Source organism: Abrus precatorius, unplaced genomic scaffold (genome assembly GCF_003935025.1).
Source record: "Abrus precatorius isolate BTA unplaced genomic scaffold, Abrus_2018 Scaffold10, whole genome shotgun sequence".
NCBI lineage: Eukaryota > Viridiplantae > Streptophyta > Magnoliopsida > Fabales > Fabaceae > Abrus > Abrus precatorius.
The window spans coordinates 31,875,208-31,894,912 of NW_020874292.1; the positions used below are offsets into that span (position 1 = coordinate 31,875,208).

At 34.4% G+C, this 19,705-nt stretch overlaps 2 protein-coding genes across 5 annotated transcripts; one reads left to right on the plus strand and one right to left on the minus strand.

The window, feature by feature from the left end:
• Positions 1 to 146: 146 nt before the first annotated feature.
• Positions 147 to 3,959, plus strand: LOC113853175 (probable serine/threonine-protein kinase PBL8). Its single transcript, XM_027483673.1, has 6 exons — positions 147 to 361; positions 494 to 876; positions 966 to 1,101; positions 2,406 to 2,542; positions 2,666 to 2,789; positions 2,991 to 3,959. The coding sequence occupies exons 1-6, from the start codon at positions 310 to 312 to the stop codon at positions 3,482 to 3,484; spliced, it is 1,326 nt and encodes a 441-aa protein (XP_027339474.1). The 5' UTR covers positions 147 to 309; the 3' UTR covers positions 3,485 to 3,959.
• LOC113853176 (ethanolamine-phosphate cytidylyltransferase) lies at positions 2,192 to 18,520 on the minus strand. 4 transcript variants are annotated; one of them, XR_003502489.1, is made up of 11 exons: positions 18,021 to 18,520; positions 17,588 to 17,823; positions 16,827 to 17,008; positions 13,362 to 13,433; positions 11,988 to 12,055; positions 10,547 to 10,781; positions 10,312 to 10,432; positions 9,359 to 9,424; positions 9,110 to 9,232; positions 5,177 to 5,222; positions 2,192 to 3,747 (listed from the first exon to the last, which is right to left on the minus strand). XR_003502489.1 is itself a non-coding variant. In XM_027483675.1 (10 exons), exons 1-10 carry the CDS (start codon positions 18,335 to 18,337, stop codon positions 3,722 to 3,724), a joined length of 1,257 nt encoding a protein of 418 aa, XP_027339476.1. In that variant the 5' UTR covers positions 18,338 to 18,520; the 3' UTR covers positions 2,192 to 3,721. The 4 variants fall into 4 exon arrangements, 2 of the variants coding, with proteins under 2 accessions (XP_027339476.1, XP_027339475.1); XM_027483675.1 differs by lacking the exon at positions 10,547 to 10,781; XM_027483674.1 differs by lacking the exons at positions 2,192 to 3,747; positions 10,547 to 10,781 and having other exon boundaries at positions 4,695 to 5,222.
• Positions 18,521 to 19,705: the final 1,185 nt, after the last annotated feature.

Sequence of the window (19,705 nt, forward strand, 5' to 3'; positions counted from 1 at the left end):
GAATTAAATAAAGATTTATAATTAATAATAAAAATAATTTTTATTGAAAAATAAAGAAAGTAGTAATTTGGTAAAAAAAGAAATAAATAGAGTGAGATGAATAATAAAAAAAAGTGACATCAACTAGTGTCACCTCAGCTGAAAAGAATTACGGGGAGAAAAAAGAAAGAAAGGAAAAGGAGGAGTCGAAGAATGAAAACCTGGTCTTTGCACTTGCAGATACCAACAACCAGTGCCGTGCAGCTCCACCATCACCATTGCTCCTACGACGTCGTTTCATCGCTTTCCGATTCAATCACACTTGAATGAATGGGCAATTGCGGTACCAGAGAGGAATCAGCAGTAGTTTCCAATGCTCAAGGTTCTCCAGATCTACCTCTAGGGCTCTCTCTTCTCTTCCTCATTTTCCCAATTAACTAACCAATTAATCACCATTATCCTATAATCCATTTTCACATTGTTAATTTCACTCACTCACGTTCGTTTTCAACAGTTCAGCAGCTTCACCATGCGACGTCGTTGAGCGCAAGTGCCAGGAGTCAAAATGCCGGTGGCGTCGGTGAGAAGAAGCACGGTCACAGGCACAATCTGAGCGAGTGCGCTTCGGATCTGAGCGAGTCTTGTTCGACACCGCGCGGTAACAATAGCAGTAGCAGCAACAACACGCTGCTTTATACGCACGTGATCGCGTTCACGCTTTATGAGTTGGAGACCATAACCAAGAGTTTTCGTGGGGACTATATATTAGGCGAAGGAGGGTTCGGCACTGTTTACAAAGGGTACATTGATGAGAACGTTAGGGTGGGACTGAAGTCACTCCCTGTTGCGGTTAAGGTCTTGAACAAGGAAGGGTTACAGGGACATCGAGAGTGGCTTGTGCGTTTTGCATTTTGAATTTTTTGAATTGTTTATTAATTTAATTTAATTTTGTGATTTTGTGTGTTTTGTTGAATTGGTTGATGCAGACGGAGGTGAATTTTCTAGGGCAGCTAAGGCATCCTAATCTTGTGAAGTTGATTGGTTATTGCTGTGAGGATGATCATAGGCTGCTTGTCTATGAGTTCATGTTTCGAGGAAGTCTAGAAAATCACCTGTTCCGAAGTATGTTGATTTTTTTAAAAAAAAATTGGTTTCTTTAATTCTTTCTTAGGTTAGGTTAGGAATGGATTTGGATCTGAGTGGGGGGAAATTCTTAGGTGTTTTGACTTCGGAGGGTCTTACATTAATGAATGAATAATTTGATTAAGATGTGACTTGTGGCTCTGGAATTGGATTTGTGACGTGGATTTGGTTCGCTTAAGTGAGGGGGTTATAACTGTGGAATGAAAAATCAACGAAGGAGATTTTAATAACTTCCATGAATTAATTTAGAGGACCCAAATCCTTGTGCCGTTAGGTAAGTTTATTAGTGCTTCACAAGAAAATATAAGCCATTGAGTGCATTGCTCGCCGAATGTGCTAGTGTTTCTTCTAAGAAAGTGGATGTTTGGTTGCAGTTTTTCTGGGTGGGTCAAGCATGCAATAAATTGATTGCAGAAAAATTCTTTTAATGATTCAAAGTTAACTATTAAAAGTTGTCATATTTCTTTTTATTCTAGAGATGATTACTTTTGTTTACTCAGTTCAAGACAATAGCATTACATCTAATGATGGGTGCATGTACTTTTCAATCGGTGTTGATTTAGAATCTGGAACTATGTCGTTACTGGTCTGCTTTAATATATTCATATTCCGAGTTAAGTGATTCTTTCCCTTGTGAGACTACTCTAGATCTGCAACCAAAAGTTGATTAGCTGCTTGGGGATGTCATTTTCGGTGTTGTCTCCAGCTACCAGCACCTTAATAGTGGTTTTAGTTTGGTTATAAGCAGATAAATGATAATTTAAAGATTGAAACTCTATCCTTCATTTAGCTTCTTGGTAACTAGCTAGGTTTTAAAATTTATGACTAGCTTGCTTTACACCATTGAGACAGTAGCGTGAATCTTTGCCTTGAAATTAACTATACAATGCTTTAATATGATATTTTTCAGGCAGAATTTATTGTATTTGTTATAGCTTAGGATGTTATACCCTGAGACAGGATAGAGGTTGTGTAAACACTTTTAGGAATTTCATTGCTATATCCTATTTTATATTTGATAATGTTTTATATTTTCAATCTGTGGTTAAACTTATTGACACAAGTAAAATATCATCTCTTCCAACTTTATCAGGTTTTTGGTAAACAACTATTGATTCACTTCACAACAAAAGACAAATCATTTTGAACAATAAATTGTTCTGATTTTTTGTTCACTATTAGTTGCAAATATAAAATTGCTAAAATTGACAGTTATCAAGATAAGATTTTTTGTTCGGGTGTGTTTTTCAACTCATTGATATGACCTTTCCTGAGGCTTCCAGAGGCAACTGTTCCTTTATCATGGGCGACAAGAATGATGATTGCTCTTGGAGCAGCCAAAGGACTTGCCTTTCTCCACAATGCTGAAAGGCCAGTAATCTATCGTGACTTCAAAACATCTAATATATTATTGGACTCTGTAAGTTTCTGGTATTTTAAAGTTAATTGATCTCTCTCTCTCTCTCTCTCTGTGTTGTATATTGTGGTTATGTAATAAAAAAATTACCTTTTTTTTTTCACTGTGTTACCAATGACGATACAGGACTATACTGCCAAGCTTTCTGATTTTGGGCTGGCTAAAGCAGGACCACAAGGTGATGAAACCCATGTATCCACTCGAGTCATGGGTACATATGGTTATGCTGCCCCTGAATACGTGATGACTGGTATGACCTATTTTTCAAACATGCTCAATTTGTAGGAAAAAGTGGAAACTACAAGTTACTTGAGAGCTTGTATGTACAAATTGATCTTATTGCATAATGTACTTGAGTTATGGCCTTCGTTTTGCATTCACTCTTGTATCTTCTATATGTTTGGGCATGCACTGATGCGTATCTAAACTTGGCATGTCTGAAAATGGTCAGGCCACCTGACGGCTAGGAGTGATGTCTATAGCTTTGGTGTTGTTCTTTTGGAGCTTTTAACGGGAAGGAAATCTGTTGACAAGACCAGACCTGGAAAGGAACAGAGCTTGGTAGATTGGGCACGGCCAAAGCTCAATGACAAGAGAAAGCTCCTACAAATAATTGACCCTAGATTGGAGAATCAATACTCGGTGAGGGCGGCACAAAAAGCATGTAGCTTGGCTTATTACTGCTTGAGTCAAAATCCCAAGGCAAGGCCACTAATGAGTGATGTAGTTGAGACATTGGAACCCTTACAAAGTTCTAGTGTTGGTGCTGGTGAAGTCTCGTTATCTGGATCAAATAGTGGGAGTGCTGGGCCTTTTGCTATGAACAAAATCTCTGACTACCGGATGCGTCACAAGTTTTCAAACAATGTTGGTCCAGGTGCTACTTGTCGATCTCCAAACCCAAATTGTTCACCAGGTGCCCCAGCAGCTTTAAGGGTCAGATGATAATATCTTGCCCTGAATCCCTGTCTGGTGTGCTACTCGAATCACCACTTAATCTCAAGAAAATGGTAATTTTTAAAATGTGGGTGCATCCTTGTATTTTGTTGCATTGTACATGATATTATGGTGACAAGAAGCCCTAGTGGATAATTTTTGTAATCAATGTTTGGTCTTCTGTTCATCTGAGTGGGAATTATTGTGTGGTAATCTGTGTACTTTGTAATCATCATGGCATCAGAACTAATGTAACTGCTTCCTCTCAACATCTGCAGTACAAGAGTAAGCTCTTAGTTATAACGAGAGATTATTAGGTAAACACAGGACATAAGACAATCTTATAAGGTTTGTATTTTGACTGCACGATTGTCTGCACGCTCCTGCCTTTTTAAAGTGACCAGTTTGTATTTTGACAAAATAAAGATGAAGTGCCATTTTCAAGCTTATAAGGCATTTGTATGCTTCCTCATTTAACTCTTGGAGGTTAAATTATGGTGTTTGATAGCATGTGTACACTACAACAAAGTAAAAATTGTTTTATATAGTTTTTTTGAAAAAAAAAAAAGTTTAAACTTGTGAAATGGGTCACATTACATAACAATCAGGTTATTTATGTTTTTCTATTTCTAATTTTTGAAATTGGTAATTAACTAAAGATGATCAATGCAGAGATATGCATGGATGTAAGCTTTAACTGCTGCATAAGTCGAACAACACTATTTTGACAACACAGAGCATTGCAAGTGGCTTGTAATATTATTTAATTTGGTGTGATTGTAGTATATTTTTGTAAACTAATTACCCAAAGTAAACTAGTCGACCATATGACAACCACAGTTTTAAGTGGTGTATCAACTTAGAGAATGTTAACAATTCGTTCTTTTAATAAGATCTTAACGACTACATTTTTTAAAAATTAATACCTAAATATATATTAATTTCCCTAGTTAAGAACATGAAAAAAAAGTGTTATATAGAAAGTATATTACTAAAATTCCTTCTCAGCTTATAACCATGCGTAGGATAATGTTTTACCTAAATTTATCATATCTTAATTTGAACCTAATAAATAAAACGAATATATATCAATTAAATCCAATTTATCATAGGTTTTGAACGCATCCTCAAATGTTGACCTGTAATTGAAAACCATATGCTGTCCACGTAACATACAATAATCATAAATAGCACAAATTTACTACTAGTGACTAAAATGAAAAAAAAAAACTTTCAATTGTCATTTAACGAAGATATTTTCACTAATTTATCAAACCAAAAAAAAAAAAAAAATGATCAATCAACATAAGCGTTCATCAAACATTCATACAGCAGTAATACAATATAGGAGGTTATTCGAAAGGGGGGAAAAAAGAAAGTAAAATGAGTTTTGTTCTGCTCGGAGCATAAGTTGAACATTTTGGTTCACGAGCCTATTCAAGTATTCCTCAAACTAATTTAACTAATAACTTAGTTATTCACGAATATATTTGGGGAACACTTTCATAATGACGATCAACCATAGGTAAACTATTAGTTAAATCAGTTTTGGTAAATGATTACTCTTGGATGCGAAACACAATGTCCAACTTTGTCCACCAAGTTGAACAAAACTAACTTTTCCAAAAGAAAGAGAAAGCGCCTATGTATATGCCCCAAGCGATAGAGGCATGAATTAGTCATCAGACACATGAGTCTTACCCTCGTAGTATCTTTTCTCACTCTCCCCCTTCTTCTCATTACGTTTCTGCATGCAAAAAAGAGTCAAAATGAGAGACCAAAACAAAGAAACAAACTTGCCACACACAACATTCATTTGAAGGATGAAATTGAAAACCAGATTCCATTTACACGTAAGTATAAAACCTTAACATGCTCATCATTTACAAGATTGATGGACACTTCAGCCATCAAAGACAACACTTCTGTTATTCATTCACGTAACTTGAATCCTACTAATGACATCCCTACCAATCTCGATATCAGTTGCTAGAATGGATTCAAGATACTTAATACCAAAAAAGTATATATGAAAATGAAAATAGAAAATGTTTTTTCAAACCAAATAGACCCTAATTTGCAAAAATGTTTAATATTTTTGCTCACAATTATAAATTATATTTCTTGGAAAACAAGCAACAACATAACAACAGTTTTTTGTAATTATTAACTGAAAACATGTCCACAAACCAAACCAAACCAAACCTTAGTAGGCTAAGGCCTACTTTACTCAGTCTAAACACTTTCGGACTTTGATGAGTATATTACTTGCTCCAACTACTTTACTATTGCTTGTCTTTAGTGCTACATTTAGCTCAAAATTCTTGAAACCAAACATGATGTTAATAGGAGTGAGAAAATCAATCCACTCCAAACTTCCCAAAAAAGAATTTATTCAAATAGGTATGTATAGTACAAACCAAACCCCTGCACACAAATACTTACGCTTTAAGGAAGTAGTTCACCCACCTTTGCTACCATATTTAGAACTTATCAATTACCTCCATAGAGAATTAATACAGAAGACATTTTGCCATGGAAAGCTTTCAAAAATTAAACCTTTCTAAATTACTAAACCAAATTACCAAATAACTATATATATTACTAAAAAACTAATGTTAAATCATAGTTGTTAATCTCGGATAAAGGTAAATAGCGACTGACCCCTAAAACGCCATAACAGAATAGCGTAAGCAAAATGATCTCTATTTAAAGATTTATAATATGCATATATAATAGTGTAAAACATTACAACATGAGTATTATATATTAAACAAAAATACTTTCATATGATTAATCAGTGAACAGACGCTGGAAAATCTGATTTTTCCAGTGAACAGAAAACAAGATGCTGGAAAAACTAATTTCTCCTATGAACAAAAAAACAGAGGATACACCTGAGAGGAGACGCCAGAAAAGCTTGTTCCTCCGGTGAAATGGAGCATGTGAGCCTACAGACAAACTGATTTCTTCGACGAAATAGAATGGGTGCGCTTCTGAGAATGGGAGAAACCGTCACGTAAAGGCTCGGTCTTTTCACAGAGGGAGGAGAGCATTGGGAAGATGGGTTTCTTTCTTCCCCAAATAACCTTTCTACCCTTAAAAAATAATCCAAATGGTGCATTTTATAAAAAAATAGAATAGGGTTTCTTTCCTGCCCCCAAATCACGCGATCACAACGCGAATATCTTCCTGTTTTGGCTATGAACGCCTGCAAAATGCCCCGCAATGTGGTGGCCAATGGCCACACTGCACTGCTCCGGTGCGATAGCACCGTCATAGCGTGCAATTAACAAGTATGTTCAAAACTAAAAGTGTAAATATTTTAAACTTAGCTCATTAAATGCTTGGTTAAGTTTGTTTATTTAATTCAATAAACAAGTTCAAATTTTAAGTTAGGATTAAATTATTTACATGGGTCAAGTTCCAGCTTTCCAAGCTTGATATTAGTAGCACTGTAGAGAATATCTCCTAATTATTAAAATTTAGTTATTGTAATTATTGGTCATTATCTCTATATTATTAGAAGATAATATAGGACATTATTTTATGTAAATATTAGGATTAGACTCATACATATATATATATATATATATATATATATATATATATATATATATATATGTAAATTATAATATATGACACAAACGAGTTCAAAATTTCAGGATAGTATCAAAGACTTTGATCCTAGGGTCTCTGTTTCCGCACATCAAACCCTAGCCACCTTTATCACGGCACCCAAACCCTAGTAGCCATCTTCATTACGGCATACATCTATACTTTCATTGTGCATTAGGCATTTTTTTCCCCTCTGTCTCAGCTGCCAATAGCCCCTATCCCTGTCAATGTTCCTGATGTCAAACCACCAAACAACTTCGGCAATCATACCATCTGGAGCACACGGCCAAGATCAGTGAAACCCCAAAATTTTGTTCCCAACGGAGACCACACACTGCCACACCACAGAAGCCTTAACCGGCCCATTAACACCACATGCCGTCTTCTTGGCCATCATTTGCCCTCCCGCAAACGGCATTTTGTTTGTCAGATTCTTTTCTACCCAAAGTGAAACCATTTAGACGTTCCTTCAAACCCTACATGTTCTCTGTTGATAGACACATTTTTCTACTCAGCCTATTGCCTCCCTTAGGTCCAATGACCTTCCAATATTGCATAGATCATACCACCTTGATGATCAGAATTATCTTCAATGGGCTCAATTGGTTTGAACAACCCTTGAGGAACATAAAAAGCTGAATCATATTGAAGGAGAGGCTCCAGGTAAGGATGATCCAAAGTTTGAAAATTCACTTATTATGACCTGGTTATGGAACTCTGAATCCAAAAATAAGCCGGAACTACATGTTCTTTTCTAATGCCAAGGAGATTAGGTATAACCTAAGTCAGGCTTATTCCAAGAGGCAAGATGTTGCTTGTTATTGGAAAACCAAATTATTAACATCAGACAAGGGTCTCTATCTGTGACAGAATATTATGGAACTCTAAATCGATTATGGATTCAATTGGATCAAAATCTAAAGAAGAAATGCAAGGACAATTCTACTACATTAAACAAGCTTATTGAAAAAGGGAGGAGTTCAGCAGAAACATGCAAACTAGACAACCACAGACTTTGAGACAGTTCCCCTTGAGGAAGAGGAGATTCAAACTAAACACCTGTGAGCTCTCATCAGTCCATCCTCAAGTAAGTCCTCAAGCACTTGCTCTCTTGTCATGACTGTACAAGAAACCTTAAAAGATGATAATTGGGTTCAAGCCATGAATGAGGAGATGAGCACATTAAAAAGGAATACCATTTAGGAGATTGTAGAATGACCCATGAACAAGATAACAATGGATTACAAGTGGATTTAAACAATTAAATATCAATCAAATCGTATCCTTAATCAGTACAAAGCTATATTAGTTTCAAAAAGATATACTCAAACTTATGGAATTGACTATGAGGAGACATTTGCCCTAGTGACTAAAATGAATACTATGAGAACTATCATTTCATTAGCAATATACTTTAATTGGAACTTGCATTAGTTTGATGTAAAAAATGCATTCTTGCATGGAGACTTAGAGGAGGAAGAATATATGGATATTTCTCCAAGATTCGGTACTATTAATGGTGGGAACAAAGTATGGAAATTGAAGAAAGCTCTAAATGGACTTAAGCAATATCCTTGTGCTTGGTTTGAGAGATTTACTTAGGCTATAGTATCCTTGGAATACAAGCAAAGCCAAAGACATCATACTCTTTTCATAAAACAGTCACAATATGGTAAACTTACAAAAATGGACCACAAAATATTTAGATAACAAGTCTCATACTATATACTGATTTTTAAAAAGTATTGATTGAAAAAAGAAGCAAACTCCTCAACTGCAGAACAAAGAAACATGCCTTTCGTATACAGGGAAGAGAGAGGTTACAGTTAAAATTTGTCTTCGCTAGACACACTAATTTGTCTTCTCTAGTATAAATATAATCACTAGCTAATTCACAGATCAAAAGAAACATGTCAAATACGTAAACATTCTAACTGTAACAAGTACTATAAAACAGAAAAGTGATAAGCCAAAAATTCAACAGTAACTCATGGTTTGACAAAGGTCTGAACGAACCTGGTATGCCTCATGGTTTGATACAATCCTCCTAATTATTGTAGTAGTTGTTATATCTAAAGGACTTTCTAAAATTTTGAAGATGCCCATGCTAATAGGTACAGCATATGGATTGCATTGTTCCTATATGAAAACCAATGTCAACAACTGATAAGGAGAGAAAGTCATTGATGCAGAAGCAACTTAGCACCTTATAGAAAAAGGAATAATTGTAAATACACCACTTAAGCAGAAAAGTATACAATTTACCTTCTGAAAATCATTATTTTCTGCAATGGTTCCATGAACAACTAATGAGATGTTAAACGTCGTGATCTGCACTCAAATGAATTTAAACCAAGTGTCACAACAATCCATGACCAAGTGATTACTTAACTATTTGCAAACAATATGCTAGAATGGAGCAAGCTCCAACTTCCAACTGAACCAACCAATGGTCACTAATTTGTAGCTTCTTTTCTAACAACAAAAGCTAAACTTTATCCCACTTATTGGAACTCATTAGTTGCTGCATCTACAACTAATAAAAAAAGTCTTTTAGACAAAAACATAGAAAACAAAATTGTTAAAAGAAAAACGAGAAATTTGTTGGTAGCAGAGGAGTGAATGGAAAGGTTACAGAAGATGGTACCATTCTAATACCATGTTAAAATTATATGGTTTTAGGTATTGAAGGAAAAAATAGAGAGAAGAAAGACTTTGCATTATAATGTGATGATATTGTTCCTAAAACCTAAATCACTAACCCTTATTTACACTAATCATAGTCCTAACTTATTAGGGAATCATGAGATAAAAACAGATGCTAAGTTGCTAACCAATCCTAAGAGATAAGGGGAAATAAAGAAACTAAAATCCTAAAAGATATAATCTAAGATATGATACAATACTTTTATACAACATAGCTCTTTCATCTGTCATTTTTTTTAAAGGATAAATTTATAAGGTGCAGGGAATGCTCTAATCCTCCTTTTTCTCACACAATGACATCACCTAAAACATGACCAATTCAAAGGAGACACATCATGTCCTTTGAAACTTCAGAATTTCAAAATAAAATGAGGGTAAACAAAATTTGCTCTAATTACTAGTATTGGCATTACAGCACAATAATAATAAATCTAATGGCTCAAGAATATTTACAGCAATAGAAAGGAAAGAATTATCATATACAAAATTAAAAAATAAAAAATGAAACTAACCATATCCTTGGACACCTCCCATGGTGCACCAATTATAACCTCATCCACATAGCGACATGCTAAAACACTTAGACTTCTTTCATGAAGATTCATGATAGGACGATGTGATCCTCTAGTAGAACTACAAAGAAAGAAAGCATCCTATAAAAATTTGCAAACATTATCACCCTGTATGTAATAGAAACATAAACAACAATAGATGCTCAAATTATATTAATTCAAATTTATCACTTACAAGTGAAGGCAAAAGTGTTGCTATTATTGTAGAGCATAGTTTTTGGAAATGATGCAAGTCCAATAACTATGGAGCCTCACCCAAAGACCATATATAAGTGCAACAAGTAAAGAGAAAAGATAGATTAATCTTTAATATGATGTTACATACACAACAAACCTTAGATAAAGATAACAATACAAAGATAAGAAAATATGCATTGAGATCCCATCCTTTGAATTCATGGGAAGGCATCCTACATAAAATGGTAAACTTAATTTATAATACTTTATTTAATCACACAGACACACACAAAGGGATGCAGGCACCTTTCAAAGTAAATAAGACTTAACAGACTGTACACATAAAAGGAACAAAAGGCTCGCAATCCTGTGGCATAATTCAGAGACTACCATTTAAGAAAATCATTAGCCCAAACTGTCATATAGAACCCAAGAACATAGCTCTGTATTTAGAATATTGTATCACACTTGAATTCTGAATGAGCTTGAAAATAAGCAATTATAACATGAGCTACAAGGTGACAAAAGCTACCATTATTATTATTATTATTATTTTACTTGTGAGACTTCCTGTAGAGTACAATAGAAGCATTTAAAGTTGCAATAAAATGGTGCAAACAACTTCCAAGAAATAAGCTAAATATAACCTCCACCCCTGCCCCCTTACAATCACCAATCAATAGTTATATTAAAATCATTCAACTTCTTCACATGTGGCAAAGTATGAATTTAGTTTCCCACTCAAGCTGTAACATCTTATCACTGGCACTTCTGTATATTTATTGTGAACTAGTGGCATTTTATTGTTGTCAGCTTCTTGCTAGTAATGTTCTAGGTCCCATATAAAAGTCCTTCATGCCATTGAATAGTAATACCCTGGCAGATTTTATTAAAACCACCTTACCAAAGCCATGGTGATGTGGTTTTGCAATGGCGGCACCATGGCAGCTGCCATATCAATGGCACCATAGTGGAATGGCAGCACAATGAATAAAATTACAACCCACCCACCCATTATCCTAAGCATCCAGTCACCTAGCATGTCCAGCCACCATGAATGCTATTCTGTCCATTTTTTTCAGCCTGTTTGCATGATCAAGGGCAATAGCTCATGCTTACATAATAATGACACTATGTTATGCTTTTATATTTATCTTTCTGTTATTGCATTTAAGTTAAAAAATGTGATACTTTTAATAAGTTTGATGGTTTAAAAAATAGTTTAACCATGTTGCTTTAGTAATTTGTGCTGCTTGAAGTATATTTTATAATCTTTTAACATGGCCATCATGCTTCTGACATTCACCACTTTGCCATCCATCTTAATTCCATAGTGAGTTTTTGGGTTGCCACCATTCATCATTGATAACACTAATAATAAAGTATAGAAACAATTTAAAAAAAGGTGTGAAAAACAAAGGGATGTAAAGGTTAACAACCTGACTGACTGATCTGTGTGTATTCCAACGAGCAGGAAATCTCCAAGATCTCTAGCAAGTCTCAAGATCTATGTAACATAAAGATCAGTTAATAAAAGGTACAAACATCCATTTAAACAATTTTATTTGACTTAAATAAGTTTTTAATCCTTTTAAAAATCACATTTTTTTTCATTTGGTCCCTCATTTTAAAATTTTTCCAAACAACTCCACAAAAATCCTTTTTCATTCTCATTCTTTTTCTATTAATGATTTGTTAATTTTCTCCATTATCTGGTTTATATAGCATCCAACTTGGCTCATAAAATATATGATATTGATATGAGTAATAACATGACATCTACACTTTCATCCTCTTTATATTCCAAATCTTAATTTTTGGAAGATATAATGTTAACAACATATCTTATCTATGTCATGTCACAGTCAAATTATATGAGAGAACTCAAATGATATGTAAGCAAATAAAAGAACAAATTAACAGACTACTAACAGAGGCACAAGAGGAACTATATGGAAATGAAGAATATTTTACTAGATTGAAAAAAAAAAAATTTAAAAGATGGACCAAATGGAAAAATCATTAATTTTTGGAGGACTAAAAACTTATTTAAGACATTTTATTTTTAATGATAGTAATAGCATAGAGGCAAGAGTTATTGCAACAGTCTTGTACAATAAGGACAACAACAACTAAAAGGCAAAGCAAAAATAGAAGCAGCAATGTCAAGTTGGAAAAACACAATTAAGCATCACATTGCAGACAGCAGTAATGAAAAGTACAACTGTCTCAAATGCACCCATTATTTATGCATAACAAAACAGTGAATTTAGAGACAGGACAAAGAAGGAACCAAAAATGTCTAGCAGAAGAAAGATATAAAAGAGATAAAAAATAAATAAATAAATAAAACAGATGGTGGCAGTGATACCAAACGAAGAACTAATGAGATAAAAAAAGAGGGAAGATGTCTAACAGCATATTATTTGATATGATATAGGTATAGGAGATTGCCAGAGACTGAGACATAGCATTTGACAGACTAGGGGCCTGTTTAGAATAAATTATGGATAACTTGTGAAAATAGGTTATGACTCTCATAAACTTTTTTCAGCTTATTTCAATAAGCCTCTCAGTATAGCTTTCCAAAATAAGTTTTATCGTTAAATTTATGATATAAATCATCATCTAAAAAAAGCTTATCGAATAAACGCTTAAATAAGGTGTGTATCCAAACATACCCTAGGAGCTTGTTTGTATTAGCTTACTTTGAGTTCAAAACAACTTATAACAAGATGTTGCTGAGCTGAGAAAGCTTTCGAGTAATGACAAAGCAAAACCAACAATTATGTAATAGTGTAGGTAAACTATACCTCCACATGTCCAGCATGAAAGAGATCAAAAGCACCATCTATATATACAATGCGGGCATCAGGTCCTGGACCCTGGAACAGAAAGCATGAGTAAATTATCAAGTAACATGAAGAAATTACCAAATATAGCTTGCCCAAACATAGTTCTGCTTAAAATTATTTGGGAATAATGTTACACTATCTAAAAGTAGTGAGAGATAAAAAAAATATTTCTACATGCAATGGGGAGGAATAAACCAACCATTAAGATTCAATCACAGCCATAATAATATTCAGGAGACCAAATCAGCAACTTATACAAAGAGATATGCCAAAGCTACTGTCATATCGCTCAGTACATGGGAGGAAGTCAGATAGAGAATAGAACAAAAATCCAGGTCCAAAGAGCTAACCCAATCTCTTTGATATATTCTTTTCATTCGCATTATCACATTCCAAAAGCATTAGAAAAAAGCTAGCTTGCAATCTAACTTGATGCGGGGGAGTTTAGGTCAATCTCTAGATAAGTCCTTATAAGAAAAAAAATCAGTATAAAAATGGAAAAAAAAAATTCTCTCATAAGTTAGAAACAATTTATGTTTTTCTATTTTCTAAGAAGATCTCTCATTTAACTTCTTTATAATTTGAAAAGATAAGTTATTTTTAACTTACGAAAAAAGTTTTATTCATTTTTTATACTGATTTTTTTTTCCTTATAAGAACTTCTATAGAAGTTTACTCAAGTTGGGTCATATTCTCCAAACTCTAGGGTTCTAATACGCTTCCTACAATTTGTGATGTGAACAGCACAGCAGAAATGGGAGAAGAAACAAATAAAATTCTGTATTGATTGCAATTTCAATATTACAAAAGAGGAAATCCTCCCTTGTCCCAGAGCACAGCTCCTAAAAGAGATACTCTTAAGGTTTTCTCTACCCAATATGATGCTATATACACAGCTCCTAATAGAGAAACAAATATTGAATCATCCCCCCTTGCCTATAGCATGATGCTATATACAATATGCAATAACAGAAAAGATCCTCCCGCTTTCTCTCCTCTAACAAACTCCTTTTCTACTTATGCCAACTTTGCCCCTTTCTTCCAACGGGAATACACCAACCATTCCTTTGGGCTTTTCTTTGTTTCATTGGCTAAAGGCTCTAAAGGCCCAAGGCTCTAAAGGCCCAATTTCGGTTTGGTTCCTATCAGGTTCATTTCTTATCAATTTAAGATTACTGAACATATTCACATTAATAAAGTTTTCCAATGACGGACTGGTGAGATAAGCCAGTCTATATTTCCCACAGCAAGCAAGCCTTGCTTCTCGTGACGTGTGTAGGGTACCACTCTGCTTTTTCCTTTTATGGTTTTCAGGAAAGTCACAATTTTAACAATTTCTAAGGGTGATAATGGGTTCAGATCCACCTGTGAACCTGAACAATCATACAGGATCTAGCAAAGAAGGCAAAAGGGAGTCCAGGTTAGTTCAAGTAATTAGGGTTCATTTTAGGTAGGCATGGCAAAGCTGATCAATTTGGATTCTCTATTGGTGTTTATTTTGGTAACACAAGAATATAAGACATATCTGAACCCTACCCAGATATGTTATGTAAAACTAAATTGTCAACCTGTGGTTCCCTAGAGCATAGTTGTCTACACTTGTGCTTGCTGCATCCGATTATGCCTCTAATTTGGTACCTCACTTGTCCAAGGATTGTCCTTATCTTACCCACTTCTTGTTTGTGCCATACCTAACACTGTGGATATCTAACAGAAAATGGAATGGAATGAGATGAGATGCAAAATAATGAAGTGGAATGAAATAGAATTAAGTTACCACTCCATTGTTTGGATATTTTTATCATGAAATGGGAAAAAAAGGCCAGTTCCATCCCATCCCCCCACCCTGGTCCCCAGGAAATCAGATGGAAAGAAAAAGAGGGTATTGGGTGCAATGCATTCCATCAAGTTCCATTTCATGGTATGTTTACTTATATTCTTGAATTAGGCTTAAACTCCAAATTCGACATGGTATCAAAGTCTATCATAGATTCAATATTGGGCCACCCTTGACTGGAAAAAAAAAAAATTTGATCACACAAATTTTTCTAGTGCAATTACCCTAGCTCCGTGGATTTCTCAATGCAATTTACTTGGTCCCGTGGCTTTCTAAATGCTACCTACCTAGTCTTGCAGCTTATCTAGTGCTATATTAAAAAAAATAATCCTACAATTTTCTTGCTCTAGATGTTCAATCTTGATTGTGAAGGGGAGTGTTAAAGTCTCACATCGACCATAGATATGGCTAAACAAGAGCTTATAAAGATTAAAACAATTCTCACCTTACGAGCTACTTTTTGGGGTTGAGTTAGGCTTAAAACCCAAATTCAACAATACCATCTATTTTAAACAATCCAAACAATAGAACAAAGTATCATTCCATCCTTTTTCATCACTCCAAACACAACCTAAATGTCATCCCACAATATGATACAGAAGCCATCATCTAGCTTAAGAGAAGTCAGCAGTGTAAAAGAGACCTGTACTGCATAAATGAAATTTCCATAGGCATGAGTATGTTGCAATGAGTAGTCACTAGGTTTGTAATTCTATGCCACCTATTCTGCTGTTTCCCAAATTTAATTTTTATAACAAGACTGAAGGAAAATGCCAAAACAATGTTATTGGATACCATGTGGCCCACACTGTTAACCCTTTTTGTCATATTTTTTTACTATCCATTACCAATAGCCAATAAACACCTATTATCATTTGCCACAAACCTAATTCCCAAAACCAGCATTACCAATATGGTTGAATTTTATTTTTTTTTCTTTTTTGAAAATCATTATTAAGAAAGGAGAGTAGGAGACATACAGATGCAAGAGGATAAAAAATCCACAAAAAATAAAGAAAGAAATGAAAAAAACAACTAAGAATACAATATGTTTAAGTTGTAACATAGCATGCCAATCTATCATAAGATCTATCAAAGACACCCCCCTCCCAAAAAAAAAAAAAAAAGACATAGTCACCACAAAGGAGCTACATGAACTACTTGATCCCAAATGAACTCCAAAGGAAATGCATTACCAGTTAAAATTCTACCATTTCTCTCCAACCATATAAACCAAACAACTGCAAATTGAGAACAATGCAAAACATTTTAGCAACATGATAGATTTTTATAATTCCAAGGGCCTAGGCTTCCTTGTCAGTTGGTTTTCTAGTAAAAAATATTACTTGCTCTTCCAGATCGCAATGATAAATGCATTTGAGAAGGAAATAAGAAAACAATAATGAATTTGCCAATGATAAATGCAACTCATTCCGATAGACTAATATCATGATGTGAAGTGAAATACATAGATGATTCAAGCATCACAAAGACTAAAGGATGCAGAAATAATAGAGGGAGGTAAGGAAGATGATAACAAGCTTATAAACAGTTATAAATCAGAAGGGGGATTTCCATCAACATACCCTCCCATTTGAGAACTGAACAATTCTACGAGATGTAGGCAGAAAATGAGATATACGAGTTCCAATTGCAGGTACACCAGCTTCAAACTTTGGACTATGGCCATTGCTGAACTGTCTTTGTAAAGAAGAATGATTATGACTGTCACTAACAGACCTTTCTCTTACACAGAGAAGCATTCGACCTGGGCATGAAATTATTGTATACCATTAATTATACATTTTGCAAGTAATATGAAGGCAACACTACCAAAAAGAAATATAACCTCAAGGGGAAAACAAAAACACAAGCTCAAGTCCAAATGTAAAAATTAAGCACATAAGGTCTTTTATGAAATTAGTCAATGGATGGGAAGGAAATTCATTCAATAACCAAGAAAAATTACTAATGTGAAAACACAAAGATTCAGCCATTCACCAAAATTCCAAATGAAGCTTCACTATAAAAAATAACCTAAGTGAAATGCAGAAATGTTCAAGAAGTACAATTATTTAACAAATAAAAACATCCAGGACGAAACACTTCCATTTAATACTTTGTTTATATAGAATGCGACAATTTATTGGAAAGAAAAGAAGGAAAGTATGCATATATAAAACGGCAACCTCCTTGAAACATCCCCGATAAAGAGGCCATAAACAACACGGAAACATTCCAAGTACTTCTATCCAAAAAATTTATCAACACTCTACAGAACAAAGTCAAACAACATGCCAAATTGCATCACAGCCAAAAAAAGAAAGCATAGCAATATAAATCTAACCAACAATATCAGTGCTGGAAACTCCTTCAGTACGCTTTATCTGTTTATAGCGACCAGCCTTTTTAGCATGAGCATAAGCATCAGTTCCATCAGGAAGAACACAAGGATCATCCCCATGAATAATGTAATCAATCTTATACTCATCAAAAAGCTTCTTCATGAACTCCTCAGTTATAGCATAAGGAGCTTCAGGAATAACCTCATCAACCCACTTCACAGCATTCACCATTATCAACCTAACCACACCAAAATTAAAATTAAAAAACAAATAAAAATCACACTTTCAAAAGAATCACACTATAAATCTGCAATTCATTTAAACACAAAAGGACACTGCATCAAAATTAAACAAACAAATAAAGGGGTTCAAAACAATGCCAGAATTAACAAGTAGAAGATCATGGGTTAACATAATTGAATTAAAAAATGGAACCTTTCGTGAAGAGGGGTAACAGGAGGACCCTTATTAGCAGTGATCTCAGAATCACTAACAACACCAACAATGAGTTGGTCACCGAGGGCACGAGCTTGACGAAGGGCATTGCAATGGCCATAATGCATCATGTCAAAGCAACCATCCATGTAGACACGAATTGGTTTCTTGTTGCGTCTTCTGGTCTTCCAGAACATTCCAAGGTGGCCAGAATATAGACCCAACAGTGATACACCCACCATCACCCCTCCAACCATGCACGTCACCACCCACTTGGTCGTTCCTTGCTTCTCCGTCACCGCCTCGTAGCTACCCATTTTTCCTCTTTCTTTCTCTCTCTGGTTCTCTTTCTCACCGCTTCTTCTCCTTCCTCATTCGCAGCACCCACCACAAATGCAATGGAATTGCAAAAGCAAAAGCAAAATATTCGGCTTTTTCTTTCTTTTGGTGGATGCAAAATATTCGGCTTTCCTCTTCTTATGTTATTCTAAGATTCCATTCATTTTTTGGGCTGAAAGACATTTTTGGTTTTCTTTATATGAAACCGACAACAGTGTAGAGATAACCATCCATGATTTTTTCTTGTTTTTTAAGTTAATGTTTTTTTTTCATTTGGGCGACAAAGCAAAAAATATATCATTCGCCGGGCTACAGTCCATGGGCTTTTGTGTTTGCATGGAAATTGGGTCTACATTTAGAATTGGATTTTCTAATTGTGATTATTATGTCAGAAGGTTTTTTCAAAATTGTAATCATAGGTTGAGAATTTAATTTTGTAAAATTTTAATAATTAAATTAGTTTTTCTCAATTTCTATTTGAAGTATTTTATGAATTATAATTTCTAATTTCATCTCTATATTGTACAATCATTTTCTCTCTTTTTTTTAAAATTTTTTTTTTATCCATACTCCCTTCATACTTTTGTCATTACATATTTTATTATCATTCTTATTGATCACTTCTTATCATTTTTATCGTCCACCACCATTGACCTTTAGAGTATATATAAATAAGGGTATGCACAATTGACGCACGCAACTGAACTTGTTATATGAGTAAGGGTAGCACAATTGACGCACCCAACTAAACTTGTTACAACCAAGAAAAAAATTGTATTAAATGGATCACGTTTGTTGTAAGGTAAATATATCAAAAAAAAAAAATAGTTTAGAACAAATATATACAGTGGAGTGTGGTTTTAGAATTTTTATTTTTTTTTGTCCTTGAATTAATCCAAGAAACACATAATATGAAAAGTAGAATCCATAAATAATCTTAATTTCACTCTTTCTTTGAGTTGTGCACACAACTTTGTTAAGGTTTTCATTTCTCTTTTCTATCTCTCAAACGTCTTGGATCACTTCTTCCAATATATCTTGCCTTTTACCTTTATTCTTTCTCTCCTTTTTCTGACTTGTCTTGTAACATGCACTTTGTTAACTCCCTTGCAAGCTACCATAAATGTCTCTTTGTACCTCACCTTTCTAATAAGTTATGGATCAGGTCAAGTTTTATTTTTCTTTTCTCTCACTACTTCTTTGTACAAAATGTTGACATCAATACTATAAAGAAGTCATGGCTAGTTCCTGGTGATGGATCCCTACTTCCTCTAGTCATGTATAAACTCACCTCACACTTTTAGTAGTCATTCTTTGAGTTCTAACCTATTCTTTACATAGATCTA